Source organism: Armigeres subalbatus, chromosome 1 (assembly GCF_024139115.2).
Source record: "Armigeres subalbatus isolate Guangzhou_Male chromosome 1, GZ_Asu_2, whole genome shotgun sequence".
Classification (NCBI taxonomy): domain Eukaryota; kingdom Metazoa; phylum Arthropoda; class Insecta; order Diptera; family Culicidae; genus Armigeres; species Armigeres subalbatus.
In genome coordinates, this window is record NC_085139.1 from 210290723 (window position 1) to 210306131 (window position 15409).

Sequence of the window (15409 nt, forward strand, 5' to 3'; positions counted from 1 at the left end):
TCCACAAAACATTATAAACTTTTCACGCAATAAAGAACAATTAAAAAATAAGAAAGTTTTTAAAATATGTATAAAAAATAAAAAAAAGCAACAAAAATGATCATTTTTCCAAAGATGATCCCTTCTTTAAAAGCATTTAAAGTTCAAAGAAATTTTCATCAGATTTCAGCATCATCAACCGAAAGGATCTACCCAGGATTTTGGAAGCGATAAACAACGTGCATAAGGACATCAAATTTACCTTCGAGGAGGAAAAAGAAGGTAAACTACCTTTCTTGGACCTACTGGTCATCAGGGAAGCAAATACAACATTGAGCCTCGAAATCTACAGGAAGCCCACGAGCACCACGAGAGTCATCAAAAGATATTTTAGTTACCAGATAAAGATTGTCGCTGTCGTCGCTGTCCGGAACATATTTTGCTGGCGAGGATAGGGGAGCTAAATGTCAAAGAAGGAAAATCCATACGATTTGACAGCTTGGTACCCAACATGTTCCGGACAGCAGAACAAAGGGAACCAAAGCGACAATATTTATCTAGTAACTATCTTTTGAGTCATCCCATATACATGGAACCATCCGTAACAACATAAAATGGCAGCATTTCATCACATGATCCACAGGATGCAGACGATACCCCTGAGCGAAGAAGGAAAAACGAAGGAACTACAATACATCTTGGAAACAGTGAAGATCAACGGATACCAGGAGAGGACTATACGAGCGATCATCAACAATTGAGTTCGCCGCCTCCAAGAATATGGCCTTTCGCAGCACCTACTTCTAACACAGCCTTCTGTATCGGTACACCTATGGAGATCAGAATCACAAATCGACCACATTATAACGTGAACGGTTTTTTATTCAAAGATAGCGTCGAACGTAATTCAGAAAGAACATAGAAAAATACACAGATCGGCAACAACTGTGAAAAAAAATCTTCCAGGATTGCTTGCAAAAGAGCTGAAGAAGTACTTGCAGGGCTTTTACATCAGTCGCAGGTCTCGCGGTTTTTCGAGTAATTTGATAATTTTAGATTTTGGATTTGTCATCAAATTTTATATTTCGGAATAATAAATTACAAGAGACAGATGCTTAAATTTTTCATAATTATTTTATTTTTGTATATATATAATATATTTTAATTTTTTCATATACTTAAAGACATACTTTTTGTTTCCATTTTTCACTTGATTTTGAATTACATCTCCATCGAGTAACTTTTTTTTCTTTATTTTCTTTTCATTGTTTGTTCATTCATTCATTCATTGTTTTGATTTCTTGTTGTTACATTACATCTCGCCGTGTGGTTAGTTTTTTTTCCTGTGTTAGTGTAAAAAAACTAAAGTAAGACATCAAATAGAAACAACGTTCATTTTTGCAACTTTCTTTTTCATTTTGGAAAACATCCGTTTGTCGTCCTTATTGATTTTGGCACAAATATTCCACGCTAAATATAATTACAGCGAACGTAAATTCTATCTTCGGAAGATGGAAATAAAATCATAAACCTCTGACATAAAGTTAATACAAATCGTCAACGAGTAAGGGGAAAAGGCTCTTGGCAACTAAGAAATTTATTAAACCTATTCAACTAACCGAAGGCTAACTGAAACTTATACGCTAAACTTAAATTGTAACTTTTGGCATAGATTCTACCTTTCTGTGATTCGTTGTGGCTCTTCGTTCACGCAGGCTGTACAATGAATTTTGAGTAAAATGGTTTTCATCAAATTCAGAACGAAGGAGCACGAAAAATTCTTTGGATTGCTAGCTTTTTTGACCGAAATAAAGAAATAATAATTTCGTTTTGTACAGAAACTTAAATACGACAAAAAAAATCGATAACCTTATTGGAAGAATTGAAGTTGAAAAAAAAAATGTACATTGTTCCTTAAAACCTAGTTAAGAGCATTCGAAAAAGTCATTCACTATAACGTATGTATCATTACGGCTGTAATTCGGGAGAAATTCGTTGTTTTGGAAACCTGGCCGGTTGTTAGATCGAAATGAACAATTTTTGTTTGTCTCTTAGTGGTGAGGAAGAAAGAACGGGGACCTCGACGAATTAAGTATGTTGAGCGTTTCGTGTTTACGTTTGTTAAATCAATAGTAAGGCAAAATGTTGCTAAAAAAGTAGCGCGAGAATGTTTCGAGCACGAGCAGCGGGTAGCGCGCAAGTCCGTTCGAGGGAAGCGTTCGTTTTGCTTCCATGCGTTAAGCGTTTCCGGTCCATGCGGTTCGTGTTCGGGCTATATGTGCTTTGGGCATTGCAAGCTACACGCTGTCGGAGTTGGCAAATTCATTGGCATTCCATTCATTTCTTTAAATTTATATTATTGTCTGGTAACAAGATCAACCCCTTACATTTATCCATTTTTTTTGTTTTACGTTAATAGTTACACAATTTCATTATAATGCTGTAATTTGCCTAAATCGATGACTCTTGATTCAGTTGAAGAATTGACACAAGCGAACAAATGTTTTGATTCTGATCAACTTTATTTTGTTCGTGTTCTGACGCAGAGTGCCGACAAGAGTCGTAATTGCCAATATCATAGCAATTATGACACTTGTAGTTCTGTCAAAGCTGCTGTCAATTCCTTAACTGAAACAAGTTACCGATTTTCATTTCGCATTGTATCCCCAAGAATTTCTCCACCAATCAGCTTCTTATAGTTCATTTTCGTTTTTTACTGGAATGGTTATCTTTTAAGTTTTGTTTTGTTTTTTTTTTCTTATTTTGAATTTTTTATGGTTGAATTTAAGATTATTCGTAGAAATATTTAACAATACTTTATTATTAAATATAATATTTTCTTAGTGTTCGCTCACGTTCCCTTACGATACGCAATTCACATAACTAAATAATGCTCAATAATAATCGTTCAGTGTAGCAATTTAATAAAAATAGTAATTCAAGTTAATGTTAATACAAAAGACACTTGTTCTCTGTCGCCCGGTGCGTCCCGATCGGGACGACGCCTGTGACGGCAATACGTTTGCTCTAAATTAACAGTTTTTCATTTTTCGTTGTTCACTTGCTCGTGTATTTTTCTTCTGTTTGGCTCCATTTTTTTTTCGTAGACTGTTGCGGCTTTGTAAAAAAGATTACAATATAACTCGATGTATTAATTCCATATCTTCAACCAGCATCTTACGTCTTCGAATATTTGTCTTATAAATGTATAATACAGCTTATAACATATTACATATTTTACAATGTTTGGATTACCTTACCTTACCTAGAAAGCAGGAGATTTTTTTTGCTACTCAAATCTAAACGTCGTGTTGTTCGGTGTTGTTTTGGTACGAGTATTTACAGAAATCTGTACAGTTTTGCGTTTGGGTGCGTGAGTGTGTTAGGAACAGCAGATTTTCCCAAACACGTGTGTTGGCGTTCCATTTTTGTTGGCAAGCGATCAGTGATTTTGAAGCCTAGTTAAATTTGTAAGGTATGATTCTGACAGGAGTAAGTCGCTGAAACCATTTGGCGTTTGTTGTTGAATGTGATCGAGTGAAGAAGTGATTCAAATATTGTAAATCTTCACTATAGAACTTGGAAGTCGCCAATATAACGTTTTATTGCTAATAAGCGGATGATGCATGTAGAGAAAGGGCGCTCAATTGTTTTGAATCGTGATGTATTTTAGATTTGTAAAACAAATAGAGACTGGGAGTAAACTGTCCATAAAATCCAGTTTTGGACAGTTTTGTGATCATCATGTTTGAAAATTAACAGAATTTTGTTTTTCTTTATTATTGAGATTTTCAGCCCTGGGCTGGTTCACCTCAGAAATAAAAGAATAACTACGCTGACAATCTTTATCTGTAGTTCATTTATAAAGTAGTTTTTGTCGCACAATTATTTTACATGTGAAAATTTAGCACAACGATAGTGAAAAGTAGGCTGCGATTTACAGATTCAGCGGCAATGGCGGATTCCAATATTTGAATCACATTCTCTAGATCTTGTGAAAGCGATTGATGTCAAATTAATTTGTTTTTTTTTTATTTACAGCTTCCGTTAATTAGTTTTAGGGAAAAAGTCCAAGGATTTCATGTGTCCATCTGATGTAACTTCTTGATTTTTCTTGCAATAGATTTTTTTATCAATTTGTTAGTGAAAATATGTTTAAGGAAAAAGGTTACTATTCATATAGTTGAGATAGAAAGTTTGAGAGTGTGTTGTGTTTTAGTAGAATATCAATTCGATTCAAAGGGTAAATTACTGTATTGTATTGTCTTGTTAACACCGTGTGGTCCAAAAATGCGTATATAGTTTTGCTCAGATTTGTTTTTTTTTTCATTTATCTAATTTATTTTCATATAGGATTCGCGAAAATAAAACATAAAATTAAAACAATAATTGCTAGACCCAGCCTTTCGAAATGATGTTAGTTTAGATAAATTGTTTTGAAATAAAATCAACGCTTTTTTCTCTGTTTTATGGCATCTGAATTCACGTGAGTATTTTACAGGTCGTGATCGGCGTTTTCACACGTCGACACACGGGTCTTATCGCTAAATCACTTAAACAATACGTGAAAAATAAGTAATCCGAATGATTATAACAAGCTAAGTTTTATCAATAACCACTACACAAATAAACCTTAGCGAAGGAATGAGATTCGAGTTGCTTGCTTAAGAGTTTCAACCATTCTTACCGTAGACGGGTAAGAAGAGTTTGTTTCGACCGCCACGAAGATTTCGTCGGTCTCGGTCCGAAATTTGTTAAATGCACAGCTTCTAGTGATAGTATTTCAGCGTCTGTTCCAACTGACACCGACTTCCGAGTAAAAATGGCGTCAAACCTGGCTATAAAACTGGGATCAGTTCATGTTCACTGTCAATTTCGCAAATTTGTTCATTTTTTAAGTACGATCATTCGTTTTGCCTTGTATTATGCCGAAAATACCACGAATAAATTAACCAATAATCAACGCTAACTATAATAATAAAAAAATCAAGTTTTCTTGAAGTGTTAAGTTTGAACAGCTTTCGCGCAAAAAGAGACGAATTTGTGTATGTACAAACACGCGCAAACATACTTGTGCTTCACCTGTTTAGTGAACTCCGCCGATCCCGCTGCCGTACCCCAGGAAGCCCGAGTTCAGATAGCTGTCCACGAGCAGGCGCCGATCGAAGTACGAGACGGGCTGCATCGCGGGATGCTGGAATGGCACTGCTGCAGGTGGTGAGACTCCCATCGTCGACACCGCGCCGGAACCCGGTGGTGGGGGCGGAGGCGGTGGCGGTGGCGGCGGCGGACCTGGGAAAATCAGCGCACTGGTCGCGGACGATCCCGGGCGCCGGCCGCGTCTTCCCGGTCGGGACGGCCCCGCTGGATGCTGCTGATGATGGAGGTGGTGTGGCAACGTAGACGGGTGATAGCCACCGGCCGGGGACGGAACTTCCCGTCCCTGGTCCTCATCTTATTTGCCGTCCCTGTACGGCTTGCAGTACGAGTAGCGGTGGTTCATGTGCTGGCTGTAGGAACCGGAGTGCGAGAACCGCTTCAGACACTTGCCGCACTGGAATGGCTTCTCGCCGCTGTGCAGCCGCTTGTGCTCGGTCAGGTGGTGTTTGTGCTTGAAGGCCTTTGGACACTCGACGCACTTGTAGGGGCGTTGACCTGCGGAAGATAAGAAAATTGGTGGAATAGGGTTAGTCTCCAATTGATGAATTGCTGGTTGATTATGTATGCGATGTAGGATTCCTATTCAATTGCTATTAATTTGTTTCGCGTCCCTTAACATTGACTAATTTTGGTTATAAAGAGAGAAGCCTCACTAGCTTAGATAGTCTGATGAAAAGAAAAAAATGGTTTAGCAATATTTAAAGAAAATTGATCTGAAAGGCAGGAGCGGCTCGCGAATTGTCGAAAAATTAATATTTACAGTCGACTCTCTACATCTCGATATTCTATATCTCGATATCTCTCTCTATTTCGATGGTTTCCTCAGTCCATTCAATCTACATACATTTGGGCTTTCTACATCTCGATAACCTCCCTATCTCAATCTCTATCTCGATGTGTTCTGATCATATTTTCTTCAGGATTCACTCTCCTTATGTCAATATCTTCAATTTTTCAGGCTACTAGACCATCTTTGGACAATAACAAACATATCAACAACAGAAAAAGAAATTTGTTTTGTTGTCGTTTTTTCATAGCAACGAGCCTTTCTGGATCTAGTATCCATTTCAATTTTCCTTCCATTCTTCGATCTCTCCCTATCTCAATGGTCCCTTCAATGTCAATATATGGAGATGCGACTGTACAAAAGATTAGATATAATATTAGGATGGGTCTCCAGTAGCCTTGAGATGGCGAGTTCGATTCTCGGTCCACAGGTTTTGAACTGAATTGGAATTAAATTTAGATTGGATTTTGATTGAAATTGGCTTAAATTTGGGTTTGATTGTTGGATAGGATTTGAAATCCAATCCAACAATCTAAATCAAACCAAATTTAAGCCAATTTGGGTTAGATTTCAATTGGATTTGGATTGCCTTTGATTGGATTTGAATCGGATTCGGTTTGTATTGGAATTTGTTTAAATTGGATTCGAATTGAAATGGATTTTGATTCGATTTGAAAAGTATTCGGATTCGATTTGGAATGGATTCAAAATTGGTTTGGATTGAGTATGGATTCGATTTGGTTTGCATTTCAATTTGATTTTAATTGGATTTGGATTGAATTTGGACTAGAATTGGGTTTGGATTGGAATTGAATCGAATTTGGATTGGATTCTAATAAAATTTTGATTTGATTTTAATTGGATTTGGATTGGATTGGGATTTAAATTTTATTTAGGGTTTGGATATTATTTGAATGAGATTGGAGTCGGATGGGATTGGATTTGGATTAGATGAAGATTGGATTTGGATTAGGTTCGAATTTGATTTGGATTAGGTTCGAATTTTATTTGGATTGAATTTGTATTGAATTTGAATTGGGACTTAGATCTTATTTTGGGTTGGATTCGATTTCGATTGGATTTGATTTGAAATTAGATTCTATTTGGGTTCCATTCAAAATGGATTTGGATTAAGATTTAAATTAAAAATTCGGATTTATATTTGATTTTGATTAGATTCAGATTTATTTGGATTGGACTTGGACTGCATTTGAATTCGATTAAGATTGAATTTGGATTGGATTAGATTTAAATTGGTTTTTGAATAAATTTGGATTGGATTTAGACTCGATTTGGATTGGCTTTAGATTGCATTTGTATTGGATTTGGATTGGATTGGGATTTATATTTCATTTGGGGTTTGGATATGATTTGATTGAGATTGGAGTCGGATTAAATTGGATTTGGATTAGATGTAGATTGGGTTTGGATTAGGTTCGAATTTGATTTGGATTAAATTTTGAATGGATGTGGTTTGAATTTGGATTGCATTTGTATTGAATTTGAATTGGGATTTAGATCTTATTTTGGGTTGGATTCGATTTCGATTGGATTTGAATTGGATTAAGATTGTATTTGGGTTTGATTCAAAATGGATTTGGATTAAGATTTAAATTAATTATTCGGATTTATATTTGCATTGAAAAGATTCAGATTGTATTTGGATTTATTTGGGTTAGTCTTGGACTGCATTTGAATTCGATTAAGATTGAATTTGGATTGGATTAGATTTAAATTGGTTTTTGATTAAATTTGGATTGGATTTAGACTCGATTTGGATTGGCTTTAGATTGCATTTGTGTTTGACTTGAATTGGATTGGGATTTAGATTTCATTTGGGGTTTGGATTTGATTTGATTGAGATTGGAGTCAGATTAAATTGGATTAGATTAGATGTAGATTGGATTTTGATTAGGTTCGAATTTGATTTGGATTGAATTTTGAATGGATGTGGTTTGAATTTGGATTGGATTTGTATTGAATTTGAATTGGGATTAAGATCTTATTTTGGGTTGGATTCGATTTCGATTGGATTTGGTTTGGATTTAGATTGTATTTGGGTTCGATTCAAAATGGATTTGGATTAAGATTTAAATTAATTATTTGGATTTATATTTGCATTGAAAAGATTTAGATTGTATTTGGATTAATTTGGGTTGGACTTGGTCTGCATTTGAATTCGAGTAAGATTGGATTTGGATTGGTTTTTGATTAAATTTGGATTGGATTCACACTCGATTTGGATTGGCTTTGGATTGCATTTTTATTGGAATTGGATTGGGATTTAGACTTCATTTGGGGTTTGGATTTGAATTGATTGAGATTGAATTGGATTGGATTTGGATTAGATCTAGATTGGATTTGGATTGCATTTTAATTAGATTAAGATTGGAATAGGATTGCATTGGACTAGATTTGGATCGGATAATTATTGCATTGAATTAGTTTTTCAAATTTGGATTTGTATTCGATCGGGATTTGATTCTGTTAGGGTTTGAATGAAATTTTGATTGGATTTGGATTATATTTAAAATGGATGTGTTTTGAGTTTGGATTAAATTCGGAATCAATTTGGAATTTATTGGAAATGGGTTAGGGTTGAACTTGGGTTTGGATTCAATCTGGATTGTATTCGGTTTGGAATTGGTTAAAATTTTGATTGATCTCAGATTGTATTGCCGAAAAAAATATTGACATGAGATAAAGATGATGAAGGGAACTTCAAGCCTTTCTTCAAAGTAATTTTCACAGGATACGCATTATTTGCTTCTCGCGTCACTAATCCTTGTTTGTTAAAAAATAAAACCTTGAAAGTCCAGTTCGCTACCGTGATTCATTCATACATTGGTCATCCCGGCAGCAAAACGTTCCCACAAAATCAACTATCCCCAATCTGCCGACGGACGGATGAGAACGAGAACGGTTGTTGTTTACCAACACCCATCTACTAGAGGCGCAATGACGTCCAACACGTAACAGAAAAACAGCATTGCGATCGATCGCAGTTACCGCCGCAAGCCGCTGCCGCCGCCGCCGCGTAGATCGCATTCTACGTTCGGGTCAGCTCTTATCAACCATCCGGCACCTAATATGGGCACCGGAGGCCATGCTCTAATTTTTCTACGATGCCATTAAACGACTATCATCTCCCCACCAAATGGAATGAGTTGTGAAGTAGGTAGCAAAAACAACAAAAAAAAAAGCTTGAATGATTCTCGCGCGATCTCGCGCGCACTTACCTGAATGTTCGTACTTGTGCCGCTGCAGCGAGCTGTGCTTGCTGAACGCCTTATCGCACTGGTCGCAGATGTATTGGCCTTCGGCGTCCGGTTGCTCTTTGCCGGTGTTGGCCGTCGAATAAAGTACCCGTTTCGGAACGTTCAGCATCGATTGCATCTGCAGTAGTTTCTGCTCGTCGTACGGCGTCGGTTGGCCGTGCAGCTTGACGGCGGCTTCGTACTGCTCCAGATCGCGCCAGGCACGCTTCTCCGCGCCCGGGCTGAGACTGTCGGCGCGGATCGGTGCTCGGGCAAGCTCCGGCGGGAAATGCTGCAGGAAGCGATCCATCCCAACGAAGGCGGAATCCGCGGGCGGCATGGGAGGATAACTGGGTACGATGGCAGCGGGGCGCATTTGTTGGTTCTGGCGAGGGTGGGCTGCCGCTTCGTTGGGGGAGGGAGTTTGACGGATCATCGATTCGTTCGGGAACGTGTTGTACGGATAGAAGCCCTTGAAAGGCGTTGAACTGCGGGATGATTTGACGCTGAGATTCATGGCTTCGTCGAGGAGACTGGCGGTGTCGGGTTGCGAGAGTGGAGCCGTTCCGTAACGGGGCGAACTGGAAGGGATAGATTCGGGTTTCTTGACGGAAAGATCGAGCGGTTGGTCGGTTTCCGACGGTTGACTAGGGGCAGGAGTATCGGGAGAGAAGATCGTAGGGGCTGCTGAGCCGTCCGGTTGAATCGGACCCCGATTGTTGGGCAGGTTGCCCATTTTTCGCTCCCGGGATCGGTTGTTCTGGAACCACACCTGGACGACTCGTGCTTCCATACCGACGCGTTTTGCGATCATCTGGAACTCTTCGCGGTTGGGCTTGTTGTTCATGGAGTAATACTTTTTTAGTTCGTTCTGCTGATCCTCGGAGATGGCGGTTCGCACACGGACTTTTCCGCTACGCTCCGAAGACAGTTTGGATCCATCGAAATCCGTGTCGTCTTCGCTGCCGCTGTGCATCGGGAGATAGTTGCTGGCAGCTGCTGCCGCAGCGGCGGCCGCCGCCATTTGCTTTTGGAAGAGAAGCGATTGACACAGAACTTGTTCGTGTTGGACCAGTTCCGCTTGGTGGTTGAAGGTCGCTTGGCACTGTTGACACTGCAGAACTGGAGTTTTGTCTTCCATTTTTTCCATGTGATCATCTTCTTTGAACTCTTGCTTGATCTGTGGGACAGGGGAAACGACTGGTACTGGGCTGGGACTACGATGGTCGATGTCAATGTTGAGTTCCGGGGAGGACACCGATTCGGGTCGTTCGATTTTGATCGGTTCTGCGCAGACATTAACCGGAGTGGGTTGTCGATGCATGACCTGTTCTCCAACAGACATACGATGCGCAGCATCCAGGATTTTTTGTTTCATGTCATCGAGAATATTTCGGTAGTCATTCGCAGATGTCACTTCGCCGGCTTCCGGGTGAGGCTGTTCGGAAACAATGGGAGATGCTTTGTCAGAGCGTCGTTCGATTGGGAACTTCTGCTCCTCCTCCTCATCATCGTCCTCGTCCACTTTGATGTCTTTTTTCTCCGCATCGTCGTCCTCTTCCATTGCATCATCTTCGTCATCGTCTACGTCCATAACCAGTTTGGGTTCCTCCTCTTCCTCGTTTTCGTTCTCGGTGACATCGTCAACCATGTCTTCGCCATCGGAATGAACGCTGGGTGATTTGGAGTTTCGGCCCATGTCCGATTTGAGCGATGCGTTGAGATGCTGTTGCGTTTTGAAGATAAGCGATTCCATGGATTCTGCAGCGGGAACCGAGCCAGCAGTTGCACCGGCAGACAATTCTATGAGACGCTGTATGCTGTAGGGACTGAACGCGGGATTGACGGAGTTTAGGGCGGACATGGGGTACAAGTGGTTGAACGAGGCCAGAAACGCAGCCGTTTCGTAGTTGGGGTATTTCGGAAGCATTGGGAAGAATGCGTTCGGGTTGTTGGCCGTATTGGGGCCGTTCGGCAGTTGCCCGTTCGACAAGCCGACAGCAGCCGGGCTGCCTCCAGGCAGGAAAGACCCGGACCGTCGGCCGCTCTTTTCCGATTTCACGGCGACTCCCGTTGGACTGCTGTGGTTGTTGTTGTTGTTGTTGGTGACGGACGAGCTGTTGTTGTTAAGTTTCAGCCCCATGCTGATGCACTTCTTGGACGTCATGTGGCTGGAGTAGGAACCGGAATGGGAGAACCGTTTGCCGCAGTTGGTGCACCCGAACGGCTTCTCGCCCGAGTGGATGCGCACGTGCTCCTTCAGGTGGTGCTTGAACTTGAACGCCTTATCACAGTCGGTGCATTTGAATTTTCGCAGCAGTGTCGACTCGTCGTGGGAGATCATGTGGCGCTGGAGCCGGTACACGTTGGCGAACTGCTTGTGGCACACCTTGCAGCTCTGTAACGGAAACAAGATCGGGATTGTGGGTTAGATTCGAGTGGATCAGTCGTAGAGCTGCTGCACTGGATTTTTTTTAAAAATAATTTAGCAGACAGTTCCTTAACAATAAAGAGGGAATGTGTACGTTTTTCATGAAAAATGGCATTTTGGTTCTTTTGAATATTATTTTAATATAATTATTTTGGCTTTTCTAAATGTGTACCAAGCGAACATGATATCACAATCCTTAGGTCTGTCTCAATCTCCAAATTAAACACAAATTGAGCTTAAAAGTGACAGGTATCGAATTATCGAAAAACACTGCTCGCAGAGCAAAATTACTTTAGACAGATGAATTTGGAATGGATTGAATTGGACTTTTGATTGGATTTGGATATGTATTGAGATTGGATTTGGGTTGTGTTTGGATTTGACTTGTATTTGGATATGGATTTGGATTGGGTTTGGATTACCCAAGCAACCAGAAGTTTGTATTGAACTTAAATTTGTTCCTAATCGAACCAATACCTTCACTCTTGGTTCACTTCGAGTTCCAAACACCTTAACAGAACTTCAAATTTCACTTTTGCGCCGCAGCCATACAAAAAAATTATTTAAAATGCAAGCTGATTAATCCAAAACATCCCATCTTATCCGTACTTTTGGTTGGTTGGGTAGTTTGATTTGGATTGGATTGGAGTATGATTGGATCGGATTTGGAATGGTTTTGTATTGGATTTGGATTGAATTTGGATTCAAAATGGATTTGGATTGGGTTAAGATTGGATTCGGGTTGTATTTGATTAAAATTGGATTTGGATTGGATTTGGATTGCATTGGATTTGGAGTTGGATTGGATTGAATTTACATGGAAAAGGGCCGTTTGACCGAAATTTTGAAAAATCACTTTAATAAAGTTAACAAAAAAAATTGTCCGAAGGCCCTTAGGCCGACAGTTTTTTAGCCGAATATATCATTCGGCCGAACAGACCATTAGGCAGACTCATTTGGCCGAAAAGATCATATATGCGATTAAGTCATTTGGCAGAATGGTAATTTGGCCGAATAGATTATTTGGCCGAATTGGTCATTTGACCGACTAGGTAATTTAATCGAAAATGTCACTTGACTGAATGGGTCATTTGGCCGAAAACGGCGTTTGGCCTTAATGGTCGTTTGGCAAAAGAACCACTGTGAAAAGTGAGAAAAGAGGAGTGAGAAGTATGAAATGAGACGTCTCCCTACATACTTCTCACTCTTCGTTGCTCACTTCCCATAACGAAAACGGAGAAGTGCTCATTGCACGGAAAACGGAGAATTGCTCAAGTGCACTTCTCATCCCTCATATCTCACTTCTTATTTGTCACTGGGAAAAATGAGTAGCGCGAAGTGAGACGTCCTACTACTCACTTCGAACTTCTCACTTTTCACAGTGAGAAATGAGAAATGAGGAGTGAGAAATGATGAATGAGAGGTGAGACGTCCCATTTCTTACTACTTTTTTCTCACTTCTCAATTCTCAATGAAAAAATTGGGAAGAGCGAAGTGAGAAGTGAGACGCCTTACTTTTCACTCAACATTTCACAGACGTGTTACTTCTCACTGCTCACTCCTCAATTCCCACTTATCATAAAAAGTGAGAAGAGAGACGTCTCACTTCGCACACCTCACTTTTCCCAGTGAGAAATTCTTACTTCTCACTCTTTATTTCTAACGCCTTCTTTCTCACTAACATTAGTCACTTCTCACGGTGAGAAGTTAGACATAATTAGTGATTTATTGCCTAGATATATTTGCTGTGAAAAGTGAGAAAGGAGACGCCACTCTTCTCATTTCTCATTTTTTCTCTCTTTATTTTTTGTGAATTTCGAAATGAATTCAGTTCTTCACTTACATTTCTCACTTTTCGCAGTGAGAAGTGAGACGTCAAATGACTTACTCGGCCAAATTATTATAATTGTCTTTATTTGAGAGGCTTTCAGCCCTTGGCTGGCTCACCTCTGGAGTACATGGCCAAATGACTTATTCGGCCAAATGACCCGTTCAATCAAATTACTTTCGGTCAGATTGGTTTAGTTATTGGATTTGGATTGTATTTGGATTGCATTAGATTAAGATTGGATTAGGATTCGATTTTGATTTGATTAGAATTGGATTTTTATTGGATTGAAATTGGAGTTGGATTGGATTTGGATTGGATTTGGATTTGTATTGGACTTTTATAATATTTGGATTGGATTTGGGATGGATTTAGATTGGAGTTGGATTAGATTTAGATTAGATTTTGATTTGGTTAGGATTAGGATTGGATTTTGGTTGGATTTTAATTGAAGTTGGATTGGATTTTGATTTGGTTCGGATTCGGAGTGGATTTGGATTGAATTTTGATTGGAATTAGATTGGATTTGGATTGTTATTGTATTGAATTTCCATTGGATTTGGATTGATTTGAATTGGATTTAGGTTAGTTTTGGAATTCGGATTGGATTTGGATTGGATTTGGAATATATTTGAATTGGTTTTGGATTGGATTTGATTTTAATCGAAATTGAATACATTTAAAATGGATTTGATTTGGGATAGATTAAGATTGGATTTGGATTGGAGTTGGATTGGATTTGGATTGAATTAGATTTGGATTGGATTTTTATTATACTTGGATTGGATTTGGATTGGATTACGATTGGATTTTGATTTGGTTTAGATTACGATTGGATTTTGATTGAAGCTGGGTTGGATTTGAGTTTGATAGGATGTGGATTGGATTTAGATTGGATTTGGATTGGGTTGCATTTTCATTGGATTTGGATTTGAATTAGATTTAGATTGGATTTAGAATTTGGATTAGATGTGGATTGGATTTTTAATTGGTTTGGATTAGGATTGGATTTGAATTGGAGTTGGATTGGATTTTTATTATATTTAGATTGGAGATAAATTGGATTTGGATTAGATTTAGATTGGATTTTGATTTGGTTTGGATTACGATTGGATTTTTATTGAATTTAATTGGAGTTGGGTTGGAAATGGATTTGAGTTGGATTGGATTTGGATAGGATTTGAATTGGATTTAGATTGGAATAAGATTGGATTTGAATTGGGATTGGGTTGAATTTCCATTCGATTTGGATTACATTTGATTTTGATTTGACTTGGATTTAGATGTGATTTAGAGTTTGGATTAGTTTTGAAATGTATTTGGATTGGATTTGATTTGAATCGAAATTGAATACATTTGGAATAAAATTGATTTGAATTGAATTTGGGATGGATTTGGATTGGATTAAGATTGGAACTGGATTGGATTTGCGTTGGAATTGGATTGGATTGGATTAAGATTGGTTTTTTATTAGGATTGAATTTGAAATGGATTTAGATTGGGGTTGGATTGGATTAGAATTGGATTGGGTTTGATTTAGGATTAGAATTGGATTTTGATCTGGTTTTGATTAGGATTGGATTGCGATTAGATTTCAATTGGATTGGATTTAGATTGGATTTGATTTTGAGTCGGATTGGATTTGGATTGAACTCAGATTAGATTTTGATTGGATTTGAATTGGATCTGGGATTGGATCGAATTTCCTTTGGATTTGGATTAGATTTGATTTTGATTTGAATTGGATTTAGATTATTTGGAATGTATTTGGATTACATTTGGAACAGATTTGATTCGGATTGAATTTGGATGGTGATTGGAATAGGATTGGATTTGGATTTAAATTGAATCTGAGATGGATTTAGATTGGAGTTGGATTGGATTGGATTGAGATTGGATTTGCGTTGGAGTTGGATTGGGTTTGGATTGGATTGGATTTTGATTGGATTTAAATTGGAGTTGGATGG

General features: G+C 38.8%; 1 protein-coding gene across 2 annotated transcripts in view; it reads right to left on the reverse strand.

The window, feature by feature from the left end:
- Positions 1–1094: 1094 nt before the first annotated feature.
- The window catches only part of LOC134205723 (zinc finger protein 1), a 116005-nt gene continuing 101690 nt past the window's right edge, over positions 1095–15409 (reverse strand). For both annotated transcript variants that reach the window (XM_062681264.1, XM_062681265.1), the window contains exons 4-5: positions 9166–11581; positions 1095–5634 (exon numbers count right to left, since the gene is read on the reverse strand). In XM_062681264.1, coding sequence (XP_062537248.1) covers positions 5435–5634; positions 9166–11581 — 2616 coding nt within the window. In that variant the 3' untranslated portion in view covers positions 1095–5434. The remainder of the gene's footprint in view (positions 5635–9165; positions 11582–15409) is intronic.